Genomic DNA, 21,195 nt, shown 5'->3' with positions numbered 1-21,195 from the left:
AATGGTTGCTGCTATCTGGCGGGGGCTTCACTATAAAATCATTTGTTAATCTTATCTCAGGATTATACCAGACTATATCAGGTCTAATATAGTCTGCTGTCCAGTTGGCTCCAGAACATGCTCTAAGAAACTATCTAGAGAACATCCATGAAATGTTCATCTAGGCAGCATTTACCCCTCTGATTTTTTTGGTCTACATGTAGATTAAATTTTCCTGTTGTTACTTCCATGCCTTTCTGACTATTACTTGTTCCTTTTAAGCCGTCATCCTATTGAGGTAGAAAAAAATTCTAAAAGGTATAAGAAGGGACCTGGAAAAACATATAGAAGGAAGCAGAGGTTCCAGAGGAGTAGGCAGACAGACCAATGTGTGATTTGATTGAGAAGCCACACTGCCATCTCTAATCTGTCTCTCCCTTCTTAAAAACAATCCTTTAGCAAGTTTCTCATCCATTCTCAATTCCTAAAGCTTTGAGCATAACTTACACCTTTTCATATGTGAATTTGTCAAATGCTTGTTGGAACTTGAGTTATATGTTGCACAGTTTCCAGGTAGGTAGCCACATTCTACAAAAACAGTCCAGGAAACTGTCAGACAAAATTATCCTCAAGCTTTACTGACTCATGTTTAATGTCTTTACTTGAAACAAGGATTATTTGTAAACTAATGGACTGAATGGTTACTCATTCTAGAATGAAAGCAACTTACGGCAGCAGTAAAGATCATGTGACTATGGCAAGCCAGCTTGTACACTATGCATCTCACCAAGTGTCTCTCTTTTCACAAACAACAAAAAAAAATGCATGCACTATGATTTGTAGCTACAAGTTATCCAAGATACATGGTTAACAAAGAAAAATTAACATGCTTGAACAAAACAGTGAAAACCCTATTCAATCCCACTTTCATCAGTCTCTGCATGCTTATTTCTTTACAGTTATGCATTCTTCAATCACTAATTGCCATTTTGGTGAGTTTACATCTCCAGTAAGCTGCTCAATTTACAGGGTTAGTATAGGCACTTTTTCCTTTGTTTATAATTTGTTAGTGAATTATTTTAGATTCATACTTTTTTAATCTAAGGTTAGTGATATTGGGTACATACATGCTCAATATATTCAGCATCCATAATGAAGTTGTCCTATTTGCCCCTTAGTTTTTGTTAACATTCTCCTCTTCTATTGCTTAACATTCCTTAAGTTAATGCTTTACAAGCTAGATACCTGGTTCCGGGCCTTTGCTATATCTGAATCACGGATCATATTAAGCCTGAACAATCTGTGACTACAGATCTTCAGGGAATTATGACTTTAATTTCCTGGATATTATCCAGGTTACTGACAGATACCAAGTAAGCTCTAGCTCTCATAGTTATCTTGCTGCACTTCTGCATGAGACTATCATGCATTAACTTACTGAACCTGATTTTAAACTTGCATTTTTTAATATTTATTTCATTGAGGTTTACCATTCAAATTACTTTCCTATTGCTTGAAAACTGTCTTGTTCCCTACCTGTTAGCCCTTAACATACTCTAATATTATTTTGGACTTTTTTGAACCAGAGATATTTGATCAGTATAGTTTATTTCCACTTTCTTTCCTATCAATGTTATTGTTAGGAAACATTTGATACATTTTAATGTTATACACATTTCCATCTTTTGTGATTTACAATGCCTTTAATAATGCCACAATATAATAATTCCCCACAGCCAAAATAAGCTCCAGTTTCTCAACGGAAACTGTTCTGAAGAAGGGTCACGGGATCTGAAACATTAACTCTGATTTCTCTCCACAGATGCTGCCAGACTTGCTGAGCTTTTCCAGTAATCTCCGTTTTTGTTTCTGATTTCCAGCATCTGCAGTTCTTTTGGTTTTAAAATTTAAGTTCCAGTTTACTAAATCAATATATTTTCCAATATTTTGCTTGGCTCTCAATGTTCCATTGCAATGTAGATGTTTGAAGGTCAAAAGTACATTTGGTTTATTGTCTCTGCACTCACCCTTTGCAATCCTAAGCTAAGCACAAACCTTACCCTCTTCTTCAAGCATTATATTTTCCTCTATTTGCATGTTTATCCAGTTTCCACTTAACATATGTAAAGTTAGCTATTTCAACAATGCCTTGCAGCAAAGAATTCTATGCTCCAACAATCTTCCTTATGAAGAAATTTCACCTGAACATCTCTTCAATTCACTTATGTGATCATTGATGATCCCTAAGCCCACCATTTTGCATGTCAGAGAGATCGCTGGTGGTGAGAATATTGGAAAGAGCCTTGAATCTCAACTTTCATCCCTGAACCTGGCATGTCTCATTTTTCACAGGAGAGGAATTGGGGTAGTCCTTAGATATTGCACCAAAAATCGTGGTCAAAGAGTAAATGGGAAACAACTTCTAGTAAGCCCATATATGCAGTCAAAAAGGAAAAACAGAAGGCTAGCTGACTATTTCAGAATCTCACCAGATACAGCATTCAATATACAAAATGACTTCCATGAAATGGTGGCATCAATTATTCTAATTTTATAGATAAATGCAATTATAGACAGTTTTTATGCCCATTATATGATCGATTTCTGATGATGCTGACAAACACAACATGGTGCTCAACATGACTGAATTCCTCATAGAGCTTTCTAGCCCTTGTTGTACTTTGGAATTGTAGCTACTGTCCTACCATAGGGAAAGCAGCAGTAATTACAGCAAACATACACAAGCAGGTATGAAATAATGAACAGATAATTTGTTTTTGTAGCTTTGATTAAATTTTGGCTGAGACACTAGAATAACTCCCCTGCTCTTCTTCGATGAAGTGCCACAGGATTTTTAACCACTTGAGCATTGAGCGTCTCAGTTTGACATCTCATCCAAAAGTACCACCTCTAATAGATCAGTATACTTTTCACACTGTGCTGGACTGCTAACATTTTAGTGCTCAAGATTTGGTGGGACTTGAACAAGGAACATTTAAGACTCAGACGTAAGAATGTTACTGACTGAGCCACTGCTGACACTTCCACATGACTCCCACAGGACAGAATATTGTACTTTTCTTCTAAATGTGGTCTCGGAAACTGGATAGTCCACTGGACCCTGTGCCTGTCAGAGACCCGAGACGTCACCTAGTGAGCTTCCAGCTGGATCACTTCCTGGGACAGCAATGCCCATCTCCGCTGTCCCCCCTACCCCCGAAGTAACTGGGCAAGTAGCATGGATGTTCAGTCTTGTTGGAGTTGTAACATTTTGTTTTTACATGAATATTCATTGTCATACAATGCAGTCTCACCTGTGTTTGTCCTCACTCTCATTATAGCATCAAATCCTATTGGCTTCTGTATATCTTTTCTTAGGTCATTCAAGAAATGTTCAGCATCAGTCTGTATCTGAACAAAGAACAACGGTACAAGGAAAAGCATGAGCTGTACTGTTGAGACCAGTTGATGGCACTATGGTTACTAATCGCAGCACTGCTTGACTTGTAGGAATAAATACCAAGAAACAAATTTAAATTTACAGAGCAGAATTTTATGTGCCCTACATGTGGGATGATCAGAAGGAGAGCCCATAAATTCCTTGATGGCCTTCCCACCATCCTGCTGACCAGGCTGTTACCTCTCTGTAATTTTACATTGGGCTGGATAGACGTGCCTGCCTGCCTTTTCCCCTTTGAGATCATTAAGGTGCCAATTAAAGGCCACTTAAGGGCTGTTTCCCACCCATCCTCAACTTCCCAGGCTGGCAGGAGCAGGTGGAAAAACAGTTGGGTTGGATGCTGTTGGGGGTGGAGGAGGAAACCTCCATCGACAGCCTTCTTTTATCATTCCAAGCCCAGCCCACACAAGGTGAAGATCTGTGGCCACTCCATTTACCCCCCACCCTCTTCTTCAACTCCACCAGCTCTCTGCCCCAACCCTGTGAGACCCTGGGCTTTACTTCCCCTCCCTGCTGTGGGATCCTTAAACTCATTTGTTCCTACACTCAGGGATTTAGACTCTAGCGAGTGCATGCAGATGTGGTGGAACTTACCTTGAATGAAGGTGGAAGACCTATCTCCATCTAATTAATTTTTGTTGTCACAGTAAATGGCTGTTTGGCAGCCAGTATCGGTGAGGATGCACTCACTGTCAACTACTCAGAAGGTAGGAAGCAAAATCTACTTCCTAAAAATCCTGATGATAATAGACTACTGTTATGTTGAAAAATTGATATTATATCACCTTTAAATCAATGGCTTTGTTTTATGTCTCAAATTATAATATATTTGGTGATTTTCGAATTGAATCAGATGTTGATTTTCAAATTACCATTGATAAATACCTCTACATTAACATCCTGACAAGAAATTTATTTGGACTAGGTATATAAATATTGTGGCAGCAAGAGTAGGTCAGAGGCTGAGAATTCTGCAGCGGGTAATTCATTTCCTGACTCCCCAAAGTCTTTTTGCATCGAAAGACACACTTACTTGAATAAACCCAACTCCAGTAATACACAAAAATCTCCACATTATCCAGGAAAAGACAGGTTGGTGCCTCATCTGTCCACTGTTGCACCACAATTGCATTTTAAAGAATCTGCAAGATGCACTGTGACAATGCATCAATGTTTCTTCAACTGAACATTTCAAACTCCCATTTCCACAGCCTAGACAAACAGCAGTGGCAGTCACATGAGAACACCACCACACACCAACCTAATGGCAATGGTTGCTATTCTTTATTATTAATGGATCAAAATCTTGGAATTTCCTTCGTAAAAACTCTGTGGATGTATCTACACCAGTTCAAACAGGCAGCTTGTTCCTTACAGGCAATTAGGGATGTTGGTCTAGCCAACAACATCCACACCCATGCACAAATACTATCAGATAGTAATGAGTAGGATTTTGCTTAATTCTAAAATCAGAAGCTGTACGTGTCACTCTCCTGGTATGAATATTTCTGGAACAGGGCAACTGGGGTGGGCAATAAATGCCAGTGATGTGCATGTCCAGTGAGTGAATTAAAAAAAAGTTTCTCTTTTTTCTGAGAAGTTTCATAACAGCAAATTAGCTTGAGAAATTCACCGGCAAAAACTGAAAAGCTATTATTTACACACTTCAATATTGTGCATTGTTTGGCTCTGGTATAGTCCCAGACTCTACTCTAATCTGCAATTTACAATCTTTCTCATTCACTCTAAGGACAAGAAGTGGTTTAATGGATGAGGTGAATCAGAATTCAAGCAGAAAATCAAGTTAAAATACCAAGAACATTGAGCAAAAATTTACCTGAAAATTACTGTACTTGTACAAACTACCACCAGTAGACATTGGCACAATCCCCATGGTTGCAACATCCACATACTGGTTTGGAAACAGAAAGACATCCACACAGCAGCTATTGGCTACACAGTCCTTTGCCAAGGTCTCGTAGAAATTTGACTGTGGTTGAAAAAGAACCTGTAGGAATATAAGTGAAAGTATCCTTTAACTCTATTGTCTCTTTATTTTGAGGAAAGGTCTTTTGAATGCTTCTGACTGAAGTAAATAAAGATTGCAGATGTATTGTTCAGACCATAGTGTAGAGAAGCTGACCAATTATCAGCATGTATTTTTCCACCAATTATACCTTTTCTTTGTCTGTGTTCACTAGCTTCCTGTCATCTCTGTTTTTCAATTTGCCCGGTGCTTCAGCTGTTGGCAGGGATGAGTGGAATATAAATAGCTTCCCAGAACATTCTGCGGCCTGTTGTAAAAAAAAACAAAAGTACTTTGTATACCTGGCATTGAACTGTTTGTTGTAGTGTTTATTGCAGAATATTATTCACAATTGTCTGCATCCTCTGTATCTTTCTTTAGACATTCCACAAGAAAGAATGAGTACCTGAGCCTTACAGAAAAGAAACAGCCCATATTAAATTCAAATTTTGTTCAATTCATCTGTGTTAGTGGCAGGAACATAATTGCACTACACAAAGAAATGGGGAAAAAAATTGGTCTAAATTGTCACGACTGTTTGTAATTCAGAAATAAGAAAAAGTGCTGGAAGTACTCAGCCGGTCAGGCAGTATTCTTGGACCGAGAAACAATGTTAATGTTAAAAATGATGACCTTTAGTCACAACTGGAAAAAAATTAGATTGTAACAAGTTTTTAACACATACAGAAGCAAGGGAATGGGGAGTTTAAGGAAAGAACGAAAGGGCAGATCTATGACCTTTTCTTCCTTCATGTTTGTGGGATCTAACATTTTTCAGTTCTGATGAAAGATCATCAACTAAAATGTTAATTCCATTTCATTCCACACAGATGCTGCTTCATCTGGGTATTTCCACACTTCCCATTTTGTAATTTCAGCTTCAGCAAAATTTTCCCTTGGTATAATTCACACAAACTAGCTGGAAGCCTGTCTGTGATAGCCACATGTTTGGCTGTAATCAATTGCCATGGTTTACCTGCACTCACAATTTTCTCTCATAGGTATCCCCCTTGGACAATGTATCACAGTACAATCTGTTCCTACGCCCTAGAATGGAGTCAAAGGGTTGAATTTAATGTCCGCCAGGGGTGAATCAGATTGTTGGAATGGTGTGTGGTGGAGATCCCATTGTCTACTGTCACTCCCTCCAATTAAAGCTGGGCTGGAAAGGTTTGTGGGTTGCCTTTCTGCTGGAGCCCAAATGAGGCCCTTAAATGGCAGCCCTCATCCCATTTCTCCTGGCATTTAATCAGCAGTGAGCAGGCGGATCATCTAGAGTTGCCATCCAGTATATTCCATGCCATCATAGTGGGGGTTTCCTTTCTTCTCAGGTACTCTGTGACTGATTGCTGGACCCAGCAATGGGAAGCGGGTATCTGCAGGAAGCTACGTCGATTGTCCTTGCGGTCAAACTCCTTCCTCACTCCAATACCCCAGTTGTAGCCCCGTCAATGAGAACCCCATTTGCTCCACTTATCTGTCTCCATAAGGTCTGCTGGATCCACTGTATAACAGGTCATGGCTGACGTTCCTGGTGATATTACTGGGGCTCTCAAAGGTGTGATATTCGCCACAGACAATGTAACAACTAAAATGACCCTGGTGGAAGCAGAGGTCCTGGACCCATGGTTCCCCTGTCAGTTACAATGTCTTTCTGTTGTGTTCTTAGGGATCAGATTGATGGCATTACCACCAAATTTTGCATGGGATTTTGTAGCCTACATTAAATCTGGTCCAGGGTCTTTTGGCAAGAAGAGAATATTGGCAGGAAAACAATTATTTTATTCAAGATTGAAGTACATAATCAAGGAATATTAGTTTTGTTATCTTCGAACAAGTTGCATTTAACCATTCTTGCATGTGAACAGGATTCAAAATTAACATTGAATTGCATGTCACAAAGTATTTTATTCTAAGAGTTGTCATCTTCTGGGAAAAGTACTTGGTAGATATGCTTTTTTAAGGATACAAGCTGGAGAGTGGGGAGATATTGTGGCATATTGGGGAAGTAGCATTTCAATGGCAATGAAATCTGACAGGTATTTCCCAGATTTTATCTTGAAATTGGCCATTGCGTTTCTTTTCTCTGCTTGTACTCACTGTAAATATCTACTCTCTATTTGTAGATAAGAAAAATTGTTACTATCTATCTATACAGCCAATAGTTGCACCCCTTTAAAAAAACATATCTCCTCTAAGACACAGGACCTCAAAGTGGATAAGCTAATTCTCTATGCCTGTAAGAGATTTACTTTTAGGCATAATCTTTGTTGCTTTTCTCTGTGCTTTCTTTACAGCCTCAGTGTCAACACATATAGGAATAAAACGTACAGCACTGCTAGACATGGTTGGATTGCACTCTATTGCTGTCAAGGAATCCTGTTTTCTGGAACTGTATACCAGACAACCAGGTACAGAGGTCAATTAGCTACACAGTTGCTCTCCTATTTTACCAACCATGAAAATTAATAGCCAGAAGACCAGAAGTAATATAAATCAGTTGTGCTGACCTATGTGCCCAACTTGTGATCCAACTGACTGAGGTACCACATTGGAAGCAATGTGGTTTCCTTACTTCAAGGCTGATTAGAACAAATTGTTGTCACTTATTCCTGTGCATACACTAGAGGGCTTAGATCCAGTTTGATGTGTTTAAATTATTCTTATAATTCTGCCCTCCAAACCCCACATAGAATTGGTCTTGGTCAAATTAACAAACTAACAACAAGCATTTGGCTTCTGTTTGAACATTCATTCAATGTTATGGCAACAAGTGATAATCTTTTACCCGCATATGTCATGTGAGATGCCAATTCTGTATTTTGAACCTGAATATGGATCTTTGTTGCACAGAGCACTGGGCCCAGTGAGACACATGAGTGTGTTAGCTTCAATCACTGCCCAAATCTGGCAGGCGATAAGTTGAATAATTATCATGTGCCTGATATCAGCAGTACGAGGTTTGAACCACTGCTGAATTTGAGCCTCTGTTACCTAAAAATACAGAAAACTAATTAGTACCAGTTTTGTGCTGCCTTGTTTGGCAACATGAACTGGGCAAGGGGCAGCAGAAAATTGCCTGCATTAACTTCAGCAATACTCACAAAGCTGTAAACAATTAACTGTGTGCAGATCTGAAACATTTCAAAAAAGGGTTAATTCTAATCGAGTTACAAAAAAAAGTAATTGTGTTCTTTCATTTTAAATTCCAGCTGTGCACATCTGAGCCCTCAGCCAAAACGTTAGAAAGGCTTAGCTGCTGTCATTAAAATAAACTGAGAATCAGTGACGAACAAGAAAGGCTGTCTTTTGGGAACAAAGAAAATAGAAATTGAACCCATCCACTTACTTTAAAAGATTACTGGTTTGCATTTGTCTTCAGAGAGTTAGCACTGCCCACATTAATAAGGCAGTTGTTAATGGTTATTGTGTCTATAAGTTTTAGGGAGTAATGGCACAATATACTCCCTTTTAATTTTCACAAAAGAGTCCTTACTTTGAGATTAAGGACAGATATTTCTATACCATATGAGAAACCATAAAATGGCTGTTCAATAAATCCCATGGGACAAAGTAAAAATAAACAAGCTCTTTGGTCAAGTGGTACTACGTTTAGAGATAAGCTGACATTCTCTGTGTTTAGAAGGCTGACAGAAAATGTCTGAGATAACTCAATGTACTTTTAATTAGTAGTCTTTTGCGACTGTATTTTTCTTATATTGAATAAGTGATAATGCAGAAATCTACTGGCCCCTGCAGTGATGGAATCTGGCATAAAATAAAGCTAATGAAGTTCTCGCAGGATTGAAATAGCTATGCACATCATTGTCGTGTGTGTGTGAATACGTGCGTGTGTGTCAATTGAGTGAATTCTGGAGTAGACTACCTTTATCGACAAACTGGTAACACTGTTGGGAACACAGGAACAGGAGTAGGCCATTCAATCAATTGACTAATCGAGCACTTCAAAACCTTTTACGCACACTATCTCCATAACCCTTTATGCCATTGGTAATCAGAAATCTATTGATTTCTACTTTAAACATACCCAAGGACTGAGCTTCCATAGTCTTCTGGTATAAAGAACTACAAAGATTCAAACCCTGCAAGTAGAAGTGCTTCTCCTCATCTCAGACTTAAACAGCATTCCCTCTTTTTTTTAAATTATGTTCCCTGGTTCTAGACTTCTGAACCAGCAGAAATGTTATACTTGCATCTATTGTGAGTTTCCCTTTAAGCATTTTACACCTTTCAATGAGATCACCTCTCATTCTTGGAAACTCAAGAGAATACAGTTTGCACAATCTCACTCATGGGATAGTCCCACCATCCCAGGAACAAGTCTGGTGAACCTTTATCGATCTCCCTTTGTGACAATAATATATCATTAAATAAGGAGACCAAAACTGCACACAGTATTCAGGTGCCATCGAACAAAGTTTCTATACAACTGAAATAAAATGCCACTAGTCCGGTACTCAAATCCTCTTGCAACAACGGCTAACATTCCAGAAGCCTTCCTAATAGCTTGCTGCATCAGCTTGCTAGCCTTCAGTGACTTATTGACAAGGATTGCAAGGTTCTTTTGAACATTTACATTATCCAAATTCTTCCCATGTAAAAAAACACATCTGTTCCTCCTACAAAGTGGATAACCTCACATTTTTCCACATTATATTCCATCTGCCAAATTCTTGCCCAGTCACCAAGTCCATTCAAATCCTCCTGAAACCACTTTACGTCCCCCTCATGTCACACATTTCTGCTTACCTTTCTATCATCCACAAATTTGGAAATATTATATTTGAACTTCACACACACAGCACTGACAGACATTGTGAATAGTGGTGGTCCAAGTTCTGATCCTTGTGGGTAGCCCACTCATCATAGCCTGTCAATGTGATAATGACCCGTTTATTCCTATTCTGTTTTCTACAGGTTAGTCAATCATTAAGCTATGCCAGCATATCACCTCCTGTCACTTGTGCTTTAATTTTGCCAACCTCCTGCATAGGTCCTTATCGAAATTCTTCTGAAAATCTGGGTATACTACTTCCACCAACTCCCCTTTATCAATTTTGTTAGTAACATCTTTAAAAATCTCAAAGTTCGTCAAAATACAATTTCTCATTTGAAAATCCATGCTGATTATGCCCAATCAGATCACTATTATCCAACTGTCCATTTATCATATCACAATAACTGTATTTTGAATTGAGGAAAATGCAGCAAAAAATCATTTTAAAGCAAGGGTGATGTCTTACTGTCAATATTTGTAATTTTAATTTTATTCAGGGTGTAAATGGCAAAGACAAACTTTTTTAAAATTACATTTATTTTACCTTTCCTCATAAATATCAATGCAGTAGGGCCAAGAAAAACATGCAATGATTTTGATTTACAATTTATGTTTCAAATATTCTGCCAGATTAATCGGCATAATGCCTAACACATCAGCAGTAACTGAAGTTGGAACAATTGGCTTCTGTGAGTCAATAAGAAGACAATCTATTCTGTGCCAGATATTCTAATTGTGACTCAGACAGATCTAATCTAATTAGCAATGTGACACTTCAACCTTCAGATCCTGGATTTTTGGCTGGAATGCGGTTCTCACCTCCAAATGGAAGGATCAATTGTAACTCCATCCACTCAGTGGAAACCAGGGGCTGGGTGGCTGGGTGTTTTCTTAAAATTGGCCAGGTGACTTACCCTCTGACTTTGCTCACTGGACCGTCAATTCTAATCTTATCTTCTGAGCAGACAACTGAGCTGTCTCTCCGTACTAGACTTATTGGTGTGTCCGGTGTTCAACCACTACCTCCTCCATAATAGTCCAGGGAAGTCATGGGAACTGGGCTGAAAGATGGAGACACTCGACCATTAGTCCTGGGCCCATGCCTCCACCCTCCTGTCACTTGCATAGGATGCACTGGGAAGGTGCAACCACTGTGTCCCTTGTGGCGATTGGATGTAAACTCTGGTCAGGGCAGTGAGGTCGACAGGTTGGGTTTACACTCACTCCATGTACTGTCCATCAATTTAAGGTAGAATTGAAGAGGATAATCCATACTCTAAATGGATTGTAAAGAGGCATGACCTTAGTTTTGTTTAGATTGATGATTGTTAGTAAATTATGATTATGCTTTATGATTTTGCTCATTGGAATGATCTTAAACAGCATCACATAGAAGCAAAATGAACAAAGTAATTCTTTAAGTTTAGGCCTTTTTTTCATTCAACATCAGCCAAACAGACTAATCACAAAGGAAAACATCGAACCTTCACAGCTTCGAGACCAGCCTGGATAACTGGAGCAAAGACAGTTTCACTCTCACTGGTGTCACCAAACATTTCAGGGATCTGGTCCAGTAGGCTTTGGAAATAAAACAAATTTAAGACAAACATTTAATGGTTTGATTTACATTTCCCCTTTTCACTCCATGCTTCTCCCAACCCACCCAACCAAATTTCAGCCAAAAATCCACATCATTGAAGTGGAAATGATCTCACTGGCGAATTTACAGACAGGTTCCATTGTAGTAAGAATTAGGTACACCTTCAATACAGGGTGGAGCTGGAGGAACACAATAGGTCAGGTAGCATCAGAGGAGCAGGAAAGTCGACGTTTCGGGTTTACATCCTTCATCAGTACACCTTGCCTTGAACATTCGCCAGTCTTGCTGCCATGTTGCCCCAACAGGAGCAGTTGTGTAATACACCTAGGTTATCCTAGCATACTTTGACCATCGCTTCAACTTGCCTCACAGGTTGGGGGTTGAGGGGAGGGGGTGGAAATGCCGTACTCATTTAGAACATTGGATTAGAATGTAACTCCTTCCTTAATATTCTGGGCTCCGAATATATATTAGATTCCAATCAAAGGACTGCAAAGTGTAAGGCAACCCTGCACTGTTCCTATTTTGTTCTTCTCCTTTACAATGTGATCCAAAACTTCCAAAAAATGGCAAAGACCTTTTTCTGACAACCAGAATTACACTGGATGACTACAGAAGTCTCAACAGGATTCAGGGGCATGTGTGTTCAAGTTCTGTATCACGTTCAGCTCAAATCACAATATTCTGAATAGAATCATGATGTTCGCCAACTGAGCCAAGATTTCACTCTCTGCTCATGAGGTGTGTAATTATGTAAATAAATCACAGCTGCTCATTTAAAACGTTTTGTGTTGCATATCTGGAACACAGTTCTATACGTGTATATGGAGAAAGTAGCTGAAAGAAAATGGCCAATTTTCTGCAAACAAGGGTTGGCTTGTAGGACGTTCTGGGAGATAACTAATGATTTTTAAATTTTTCAAAGGGATGATAGTCATGGGCTGTTTCTCTACAATTTTTAGTAATGTTCTCCCTGTGGGTTAGTATCATGCCGTGGGATCAGCCCAAGACTATTGTTAGGGACATAGGCCCAAATCCTGGGTGGACTAGTAATCACCATCAGATTGCCAGCCCGTTTCTATTTTTCTAACTCACACAGGAGCTGTGCATTTCTCTCCAGGATGTCCAAACTAGGCTTCTTGGGAAATGGAGAAAGTAGCCATTTTGGAAGTACACTTGCAGTATAAGATTATCAGGAGAATCCAAGCCACCCCATTTTTATGACATTCATGGCTGTATTCCAGGATTTGAATATTCCAAAGACATTTTGACTAGTTACAGAGAGGTACCAGGTACCTAAAGTGTGGATAGGCTGGTAGGTGGGTGAAGAGGTAGTGTGGCTTGGCCTGATAGTCAGGTCAGGGTGGTGACTGGTTTGAGGAGTCTGGAGTGGGTTGGGTTTGGGTGTACGTCGGGTGGGTCAATGTGATTCAGTGGGGGCCTATGGGGCAGCACGATGGCACAGTGGCTAGCGTTGCTACCTCACAGCACCAGGGACCCAGATTTGATTCCAACCTCGGGTGACTATCTGTTCAGAGTTTGCACATTCTCCCTGTGTCTGTGTGGGTTTCCTCCAGGTGCTTTGGTTTCCTCTCACAGTCCAAAGATGTGCAGATTGGGGATTGACATGCTAAATTGCCAATAGGGTCTAGGGATGTGTAGGTTAGCCATGGGAAGTGCAAGGTTATAGGATAGGATAGTGGGGTGGGTCTAGGTGGGATGCTGTTCGGAGGGTCGATAGGAATTGGATAGACCAAATGGCCTGCTTCCACACTATAGGGATTCTATAAGTTACTAAGAGTTTGAGCAGGTTTTAACCCTACAAATTGTCTTCAGTAACTGTCCAGGTAAATAAGTTAGAACCCTTTGAAGCTTCTGACTCTAATTTAAGAAGCCAGAAACATATTCAGTGGGTTCCATACATCGGGTAATCATCTATTGGTCGGTTAAACTGCCCATTCAAGTTCTGGGTAGTCCCTGCGTCGGGACTTCCAAGGGATCTGAGAGTGCATTTTTCAGTGTAGGTTACTATAAGATCTGTCTTCCAATCAGAAAATCAGGCCATAAAATTTATGTTGCTTTAGGAATTGTGTATAATTGGCAAAATGTGATACGCCATTTAAATTTTTCAGACTGCCTGTTGAGTTTTTACGTAATCCCTTCTTCTCTAAGAGTCATACATTTTAGCACTAAAGGAGATTATGGGATTGACAATTCTACTAAATTCCTACTGTAACTCTGGCAAGAACCCAGTAAGATCGTAACAAAATTGTTATCTTTCTCACACCAGTGATTTGAAAATAATGGACAATAGAGGATAAAAAGTGTGAAGCAGCCAATATATATTGAAAAATAACCAGTACATTCTGTGTTTTACATTTATTCATTTCATGATGAACATAATAAGTGCCTTGTAAAATTTGTCTTGATTTTTTAAAGTATTCGCAGATGCAAGACATCACCTTGCAGTTAATTTATTTGCTGGTCTGTCTTTCACTGGCTATGTTAATCTATTTGTTTGGATTGTCAAAGGCCTTTGGAATTGTGTCATTTCAAAGAATTTATAGAGAGTATTGATGGAACAGTATTTATGCGTAATGAACTAGTCATTAAACTTAGCAGAATCAAAACAAAAACAAAAATCATTAGTTTTTTTATTTTTCATTTTGGCTATATGATTTGCTCAATGTCATGTAAAACTACCTTTTCTTTTGGAAAAAGAAGTTCAAAAAGTAATCCAATCATAAAGTAAAACTGAATATGAGCCTACATTTATTTGGTTCTATGAGTAAATAAAGAGATTAACTAAGTTCCATTTTTTATTGTTGCAAAAAGTTTACACAATGGGCCAAAAATGCTACAGTGGTTTGCTTCTGTTGGAACGTTTTCCTGGGAGATCAGCAGAATCCCTAGAAAAACAACTTACTGGCTGGGGAGAAGAGATTTATGTGGGTGTACTGCAGAGTTTTGCTGCTCTCCAAAGTAACAGCAGCAGACCACTGCTGAACCAGAATAGTTTTAGAAAATGAATCACAACAAGCAGTCATATTGGCGTTAGTTTTCTGACAAAGAACAAATGTAAAGCCATCTCTAGCAGTCAAAATACCAAGTTCTAGCAGAACAGAGTGCCAATTATTATTTACAATGGTGCTCTTGGGACGTCACAATTTGTTTGTGGAGTTGCAAACGCACAGCAAAACCTTTTTATACCTTTTCAAATTCAGACATGATTTTATTGCAATTTCTATTAACATTCATCAGGTTCTAATGGTTTCAGTTTATCCTTACTTGTTGATGACAGGTCGAGATTCCTGGACATTCACAAGGAAGCCATCCAGAAGAGGAACAAACATCTCTCCAACATCTGACACCACCAACATTTGTGGCTGGGCGAGGCTACTCTTCAGATTGTAGAAGTGGAGAACCTTGTTGTAAGTGACAAAGCCAACTCTAATGGCAGAGATCTCCGCGTGATCTTCCCTGTAAAATTATTTGGATGTGAAAGGGGCGAATGATAATAGTTATTAAATAAAAAGGTCAACTATCAACAGGATGAATTCTTGAAGGATTTTACAAGCTTTGTATTGCTACTTTATGAAGCAAACCTGTAAAGATTAAACTTACTTCGGTCATACCATGATGTTGACAATCCAGAATATCAATTAAGGGGAGCAGTAAAAACAGCAATATCTGCAACAACAACATGAATTTATATATTGCCTGAATGGCAGCAAAATGTCCAAAGGTGCCTAGCTACCAGCAATGAAACAGGGAGCAGCATTGGCAGATTTATGAGTTTCTATTGAGAAATAGAATGAATATCAATTTGACCTAAAATATATATTCAAATGCAAGAGGGAATTGTGGCAGAATCTGTTGAGTTTGAGAGTTTGTCAATCATCTGAATTAATCATAGAAATAACAGGTGCAATAATTTGCGATTTTTAATATCTTCAACAAAAGAAAAATGCTCCAACATTCCTCACAGATTCAAAGCAAACAAAGTGGATGCCAAACAAGAGAAGAAGATAATAAGAAGGCTAACCTATAGACAGATCAAGGAGACATTTCCAACTTGGCAAACTTGCCTCTATTAAGGAGACATCCAAATCACCATACTTCCAATCCACAGAGGTGTGGGTTGGTATAGAGATAGTCATGCCATTTCCAGACGCAGATCTGAGGCAGCAAAGGAGGTAAGGCCCGCAGATCCCTCTCTATTACTGGGATATCAGCCTAATCGTAACCAAGGCCTTCAAGCCTGTTGTTCAAATATGACCAATCCACCAACCTGCCTTGACTCATCTATAAACCTTCATGTTTTCCATGTTCATCCATGCCCCCTCAGCCAAAATACAATATGAGGCCAACCAGAAACCCGAGGTCCGGCCAACTGTTCCAAGTGCTTCTGTAGATACGATTGCAAAGTGACTTTACTTTGAATGGTTGGTTGAGTTCCAGAAATGGTTAATAAACTTAGCTCAGTGGCAATGCTGACACAGCTTGTTAGGGCAATTATAGCTTTGCATAATTGACATCTTTATTAACCTACAATAACCTAATCTTTCTTTGAAGAGTTGTTTTCAATGCCTGTATAATTAGTTACCAGATTAAGAGGCATGAATTCAATCAAAGCCTTTTGTCATTGATAATACGATGGAGGTTGTCATTGATTGATAACTTATTGAGATGGTAAGAGGGGCAATGTATTTTGAAGGAAGTATTGAGTGAGTATCGTGTTAGTTTCTGACTTGAGTCTATTGCGCTTGCCATGTTTCATGATTCCTCGTAGGTGCCATGAAACACTCCTACCAACAAAACAAACTGAGCTCCATCAAAATTGCAGGCGGTGAGTTGAAATGTTATAAAAGAAACACCAAAGAAAAAGTAAAAAATAATAGAGCTCAGAGATTACAACTATCAGGAAAGAATTAACATAAAAGAGAAGGTTGAGGGGACATATTTGAAATTAAGAAGGGATTTGATAAATAAACTTGGAGATATTTACAACTATATTCAAAACAAGTGATCATAAATATGAAGTCAGAAATCACACGACACCAGGTTATAGCCCAACAGGTTTATTTAAAATCACAAGCTTTCAGAGCGCTGCTCTTTCATCAGGTGAAGTGGAGGGAAGCGCGCAGGCATGGAATATATTGGCAGATATATTGCAAATAGAGACAAATCAAATGGCTGGAATAACAGAGATAACAAGGTGTAGAGCTGGATGAACACAGCAGGCCAAGCAGCATCAGAGGAGCAGGAAGACTGACGTTTCGGGCCTAGACCCTTCTTCAGAAAAGGAAGCTGGAATAACATTAGTTTGTCTTTAGCACCATCTTACTTTTGATTATTGTAATTATCTCTCTGCCTTAATTAATTGGTTCATAGGTCATCCCTTCACTTGTTATTCAGCCGTTGACACTTTACTCACACTGTTTGACACACTTGATCACCTGCAAAGATTTGGAATTCAGCCTGTTGACACTTTACTCACACTATTTGTACTTGTTTGTTGACACTATTAATTACCTATAATTATCTTGCCATTATCTCTCCACCTATATGCTCTATACATGGGCGCCTCCCTCTACTTCACCTGACAAAGGAGTAGTGTGCCAAAAGCTTGTAATTTTAAATAAAGCTGTTGGCCTATAACCTGGTGTCATGTGACTTCTGACTTTGTCTGCCCCAGTCCAACAGTGGCATCTTCACATCATAAATATGCGACAGATTTCACAAGAAATTTCTCAGTAATTAGTGGGAATGTCAGACTTGTCTTAATGAGTGGTTAGAGCAATATCATTGAAGAATTTGGTGGGAAGCTGGATAAGGCAGAAACAATGGAAGATTATGCCGCTAGGATTACATTCAATACAGTAAGACATGGCTTGTGCAAAGCATAAACACCAGCAAGATCAAATGAGATGAATGGTCTGTTTCTGTGCTATAACTATGCACAGCTAATTGGGTACGCCTCAATGGCAAATATTAACTGATCTTTGGCTAAATTTCTGCAGTAAACATTTTCTTAATATGAGCTGAAAAGCTTGCAAGAAATAATAATAATACAAATGAAAGCAGATCACAACAATGCTACTAATGAGAGATAGTAGGAACTGCAGATGCTGGAGAATCTGAGACAACAAGGTGCAGAGCTGGATGAACACAGCAGGCCAAGCAGCATCATAGGAGCAGAAAGGCTGACGTTTCGAGCCTAGACCCTTCATCAGAAAAAATGCTACTAATGATGTGAGATAACACTACCACACATAGTTAACTGGTATACTTAAATACAACTATTACTTTTTTAAAGAGTATCATAATTTTCAGGTTTACATTACATTCCTACCTTGGTAATTTATCCAGCAGGTTCTTAAGTTCCTCACATATTAGCTTCACACAACCATTTTTGATATTGGAATACGACACATCAATCATGAAGATGAAGGCTGGTGGATTAGGAGGCTTGCTATTCTACAAATAAAATTGGTGGAATTTAGATTTGTGAATAACAAGAACAATTTTTCTTAATTAGCTGATCTCCAGATAGTTGTATCCAGATTTCACATAAACAAACTGACTGTGAAATTCCACAAGAGCTCTGCGGGGAGGGATGTAGAATTAGACTTCCATCATCAATGTGAAGTAAATGATACTGTTTCTCTTCCATCAAACACCAAGAAAACATTTTAGCTGGTCATCTGTCTCATTTGTTTGGTATAGTGCAGCTTGCTAGGTGAAAATTGGCTGTGATGTTTGTTTACATAACAACAGTGATTTACCTTCAAATTATTTGTGAAACGGTTTGTACCATCTTGAAGATGTGATAAACCACCTTATATACACAAGATCATTTTTCCTTTAAGATCACGTGAACTACTTACTTGCTTGTGTTTACAAATGAACCGTCTTCTCCACAATCGTTGTCATGTTACACTATTATGTTCATGTCTGACTCTTTACTACCAGCTTCATCTGAATTGGATCTTTCACTGTCTCCACTCAATTGTTGCAATTAAGTGATATAAATTTTAGTTTTATGTTTTCATTCATTTAGGATATAACTTTGGACCTAGTTTACAAGTTTACTTATATTTATCTAGAATATGTAATGCACCCAAAACAAAGAATTGACCAAATACTCAGAGCAACGTAATTATATGTTAGCACAGTGGTTGACAGCCGATCATGCAGGAGACTGGGCTTAAACTCCCTGCTGGGAATCTTTTGGGACCATGCAGGCCATATGGTGCAGTGATGATGTCAGAGGCCCTACCTCTTTGTTGAGGTGTGTCATAATATGCCTGTGCAGGTTTATCAAGAAATGCACTTTTTAAATTACTAAATGTTCTATTATGATCCGCTTCTAAAACTTATCCCAAGACTTCAGTTAATCTGTGAGACACCTGTATACTGGACATCTGGTAAACTGGCCTAAGTCACAATGGGACACAGGATGATTGAAGATGCAAAATTATTGCCTTGATCCATCACGTGCATAAAACTCTGCAGTGGAGATGAAAGTTTATCTCAAAGTATCTTATTGTGTTATGACTAAATATGCTTTTGACCAAGTTCAAACATCTATTTTACAGTCCCAGAATACCACAGAGGTTTACCTAGTTTTTTACCATAACTCCTGCAGGATATTTGCAAAGCCCCTAAGGAAACGGATTGAATAAGTGCAATGGCTATTTTCATTACTTTTCTGGGGAGTACGTGAGTCTCCTCTTGAAGTAAGACCAGTAAGACCATTGCCAATTTTTATTGTCAATTTAATTAAGATACTAACAAAATACTCATTGAAAAAGATATTAATGGATGCAAATCATTTTGAAAGCTTACTAAACTTTTAAAAGTAGACATATCTTAAAATCTATGAATATATATTGCTGAAAGAAGACACATTATTTGTCGCAAAAGGATATGATGTTTGGATATGATCCATTGAAACCAGGTATGTAGGCCACAGTCTGAAAGGATTGCATGAAACAGCAGGAAAAAGACAATGTAGTCGAGGAGAATACTGAGATACAGTCTATTAGACTAGACGGGATTGAGGTTCATAAGGAGGAGGTGTTAGCAATTCTGGAAGATGTGAAAATAGATAAGTCCCCTGGGCCGGATGGGATTTATCCTAGGATTCTCTGGGAAGCTAGAGAGGAGATTGCAGAGCCTTTGGCTTTGATCTTTATGTCGTCATTGTCTTCAGGAATAGTGCCAGAAGACTGGAGACTAGCAAATGTTGTCCCCTTGTTCAAGAAGGGGAGTAGAGACAACCCTGGTAATTATAGACCAGTGAGCCTTACTTCGGTTGTGGGTAAAGTGTTGGAAAGGATTATAAGAGATAGGATTTATAATCATCTAGAAAGGAATAATTTGATTAGGGATAGTCAACACGGTGTTGTGAAGGGTAGGTCGTGCCTCACAAACCTTATTGAGTTCTTTGAGAAGGTGGCCAAACAGGTGGATGAGGGTAAAGCGGTTGATGTGGTGTATATGGATTTCAATAAAGCGTTTGCTAAGGTTCCCCATGGTAGGCTATTGCAGAAAATACGGAGGCATGGGATTGAGGGTGATTTAGCGGTTTGGATCAGAAATTGGCTGGCTGTAAGAAGACAGAGGGTGGTGGTTGATGGGAAATGTTCATCCTGGAGTTCAGTTACTAGTGGTGTACCTCAAGGATCTGTTTTGGGGCCACTGCTGTTTGTCATTTTTATAAATGACCTGGATGAGGGCGTAGAAGGATGGGTTAGTAAATTTGCGGATGACACCAAAGTCGGTGGAGTTGTGGATAGTGCGGAAGGATGTTGCAGGTTACAGAGGGACATAGATAAGCTGCAGAGCTGGGCTGAGAGGTGGCAAATGGAGTTTAATGCGGAAAAGTGTGAGGTGATTCACTTTGGAAGGAGTAACAGGAATACAGAGTACTGGGCTAATGGTAAGATTCTTGGTAGTGTGGATGAGCAGAAAGATCTCGGTGTCCATGTGCATAGATCACTGAAAGTTGCCACCCAGGTTGATAGCGTTGTTAAGAAGGCGTACAGTATGTTAGGTTTTATTGGTAGAGGGATTGAGTTTCGGAGCCATGAGGTCACGTTGCAGCTGTGCAAAACTCTGGTGCGGCCGCACTTGGAGTATTGCGTACAGTTCTGGTCACCGCATTACAGGAAGGATGTGGAAGCATTGGAAAGGGTGCAGAGGAGATTTACCAGGATGTTGCCTGGTATGGAGGGAAGGTCTTATGAGGAAAGGCTGAGGGTCTTGAGGCTGTTTTCATTACAGAGAAGAAGGTTAAGAGGTGACTTGATAGAGACATACAAGAT

General features: G+C 39.1%; 1 protein-coding gene across 2 annotated transcripts in view; it reads right to left on the bottom strand.

Moving 5' to 3' along the window:
* Positions 1 to 21,195, bottom strand: part of sec24d (SEC24 homolog D, COPII coat complex component) — a 180,788-nt gene that overhangs the window by 42,485 nt on the left and 117,108 nt on the right. For both annotated transcript variants that reach the window (XM_048595371.1, XM_048595369.1), the window contains exons 11-16: positions 18,219 to 18,343; positions 15,152 to 15,343; positions 11,748 to 11,841; positions 5,617 to 5,733; positions 5,277 to 5,447; positions 3,294 to 3,390 (exon numbers count right to left, since the gene is read on the bottom strand). In XM_048595371.1, the coding sequence (XP_048451328.1) occupies positions 3,294 to 3,390; positions 5,277 to 5,447; positions 5,617 to 5,733; positions 11,748 to 11,841; positions 15,152 to 15,343; positions 18,219 to 18,343 (796 nt within the window). The remainder of the gene's footprint in view (positions 1 to 3,293; positions 3,391 to 5,276; positions 5,448 to 5,616; positions 5,734 to 11,747; positions 11,842 to 15,151; positions 15,344 to 18,218; positions 18,344 to 21,195) is intronic.

The sequence above is a fragment of the Rhincodon typus genome, chromosome 1 (assembly GCF_021869965.1).
Source record: "Rhincodon typus isolate 14 chromosome 1, sRhiTyp1.1, whole genome shotgun sequence".
Classification (NCBI taxonomy): Eukaryota; Metazoa; Chordata; class Chondrichthyes; order Orectolobiformes; family Rhincodontidae; genus Rhincodon; species Rhincodon typus.
Note: the sequence above shows the minus strand (reverse complement) of the source record. Positions and strands in the feature narration are given on the sequence as shown.